At 41.4% G+C, this 2,654-nt stretch overlaps 1 protein-coding gene across 1 annotated transcript; it reads left to right on the top strand.

Annotated features, from left to right (window-relative positions):
• Positions 1–794: 794 nt before the first annotated feature.
• LOC139191217 (uncharacterized) lies at positions 795–1,340 on the top strand. Its single transcript, XM_070811790.1, has one exon. The coding sequence runs from the start codon at positions 795–797 to the stop codon at positions 1,338–1,340; it is 546 nt and encodes a 181-aa protein (XP_070667891.1).
• Positions 1,341–2,654: the final 1,314 nt, after the last annotated feature.

The raw sequence follows: 2,654 nt of genomic DNA, 5'->3' as shown, positions 1-2,654 counted from the left end.
AAATAGTTATAAGTTCACAAACTCCAAAGTCTAACTAATATAATTGTCTAAATTCAATTGTAGCAACTAATGTATAAACAAAAAACTAAAAATTCAAAAGGATGGTTCTGATTATAAGATTCCCTTATTATAATCCTAAAACAAATAACTTGCTGTTTTGATAATGCAACATCACTAAAGTAGCAGCAACCAATGCATGTGAAGCACTTGGAATTGATGTTCCTGCTTGAGATGTAAAACCATCAACTATTTTAATTAGGCCATCTCCAACCGATAGCTGGCCAGGGGGCTCGTTTTAGCTCTCTGACCCTCCATAATTCTCCAAGATATTAATATTTTAATGAACAGTACATGGCCATATTTGCCCCTATCTCCAATTGAGGGCCAGAAGGCTCGTTTTAGCCCTTTCACAAAAAACCGTCTTCAATCGAGGACCAAAGGCCATAGGGCCAAACATAATTTATTATTTAAAAACTACAACTTAAATTCAAATCCAACGACTAAGTGACGTCAGCTACCCGTTGGATTTGAATTTTTTTTTGCTATAAATAGAGTGGATATTGGGATATAATTCACACAACTTTGAATTCAATCTATTTAAATTCAATCTCTTTCAATTCAAGTTTGCAATGAATTCCAACTTTGGATCCTCTTCAGATTCCAATTGGGGGTCCTCATGCAATTCCAAAAGAGAAGCAAAATGGACGCAAATAAGACGAGAAGATGAGGAGTTTGATGAAGAAGTTCAAGTAAGGCGCAACAAACAAAACATAGCAGCAGCCATGGCTGCGGCCATGGTGTGTCAGCCAATTGAGGAACAACCTCAATGGGGTGGCTCTATTGCTGGTCGTTCTTACAAACCACGAAATAGAGCGATGACGTATGCTAATCTGATGAACAACTACTTCTACCCCAACTCGGTGTACACAAAAGAGGATTTCAGACGTCGCTTCCGGTTGAGGCATCATGTCTTCGAGCGTTTACTTTGTGATGTCCAGCAGGTTATTCCGTACTTTCGACATAAGCGGGACAGAGCAGGCCGCCCTAGTTTCTCACCTCATCAGAAGGTTATTGTTGCACTCCGAATGATGGCTTATGGCTCTCCAGCTGATTCGATTGATGAAACTCATGATATGTTTAAGTCTACATACCTTGATACTCTTCAAGAATTTTGTGACACAATTGTTCAGCTTTACAAAGACGAGTACCTCCGCAAGCCAAATCAAGAAGATCTAAATCGGTTCATTCGTAAAGTTGAAGACCGTGGGTTTCCGGGCATGATAGGGTCATTAGACTGCATGCATTGGGATTGGAAGAACTGTCCCATCGGATGGCAATGAGGCTTTAGCGGAAGGTCGAGAAAGCCAACTATTGTGTTAGAGGCGGTTGCCTCATATGACACATGGATCTAGCATGTTTTCTTTGGAGTCCCTGGATCCCAAAATGACATTACAGTTCTTGGGCGTTCACCCCTCTTCAATAACTTGACGGAAGGTAAAACACCTCAACTTGGCTACTACATCAATGGCCGTCAATACAATATGGGGTATTACTTAGCAGATGACATCTACCAAAAGTGGGTGACACTTGTCCAAGCAATTCCAAACCCTAGGAATGACGCGGAAAAGTTGTTTATCTTACATTAAGAGGCATATCGGAAAGATGTTGAGAGAGTTTTTGGTATTCTACAAGCACGGTGGAAAATCATCAGCGAACCGGTAAGAGGGTGGAGTTGAGAAAATTTGGACTCCATCATGATGTCTTGCATCATATTACACAATATGATAGTGGAGGATGAGCGAGATGGGTATATTGATGGAGAGTCCGATGACGACCAAGAAGATCCAAATAGGTCAAGAAGGGCTCGTGCAAAAATATATGATGAGCCTAATTTGCCTTTCAATCCAAGAACTGGTAGTATCTCTATAGACGAGTACATGAGGCACTATAGAATGTGTTTGTACCATACTTGACCAATCCCGAAACTATTGAGCACCGGTTAACGTTATACTGTCAAGGACCCAAAAGTGTTTCCCTCCAACCAGGAGGCCAATCACAGCACGACACGTGTCGACATCAGAAACCAATCACAACACAACACGTGTCAATGTCAGAATGAAACTAGAAACTCTCTTCTATAAATAGAGATCATTCTCTCACAATATTTCCTAATGTCATTTGTACTAAATCATTCACTAGTACTCACTAAAGGAGAGCTTGAACCTATGTACTTGTGTAAACCTTTCACAATTAATGAGAACTCCTCTACTCCGTGGACGTAGCCAATCTGGGTGAACCACGTACATCTTGTGTTTGCTTCCCTGTCCCTATCCATTTACTTACTTATCCACACTAGTGACCGGAGCAATCTAGCGAAGGTCACAAACTTAACACTTTCTGTTGTACCAAAGTCCTCGCTGATTTTGTGCATCAACATTTGGCGCCGTCTGTGGGAAACCACACTTATTCCCATTCTCTTCAGCTTTGTCAAGCTGGTTTCCACCATTCGTACACTCTCTTTTGACTAGGCATCCCTCTTCAACATGGGGAGCGAAGGAAGCCACAGCACACAGAATGACACCCCTCTTGCACCTAGTGCGAAGCAACGAAAGAAGGAAAGAAAAAGGGTTGCTCTTTAAGCTAAAGTCGATGAG

This window comes from Malus domestica, chromosome 14 (assembly GCF_042453785.1).
Source record: "Malus domestica chromosome 14, GDT2T_hap1".
In the NCBI taxonomy this organism is placed as follows: Eukaryota; Viridiplantae; Streptophyta; class Magnoliopsida; order Rosales; family Rosaceae; genus Malus; species Malus domestica.
Note: the sequence above shows the minus strand (reverse complement) of the source record. Positions and strands in the feature narration are given on the sequence as shown.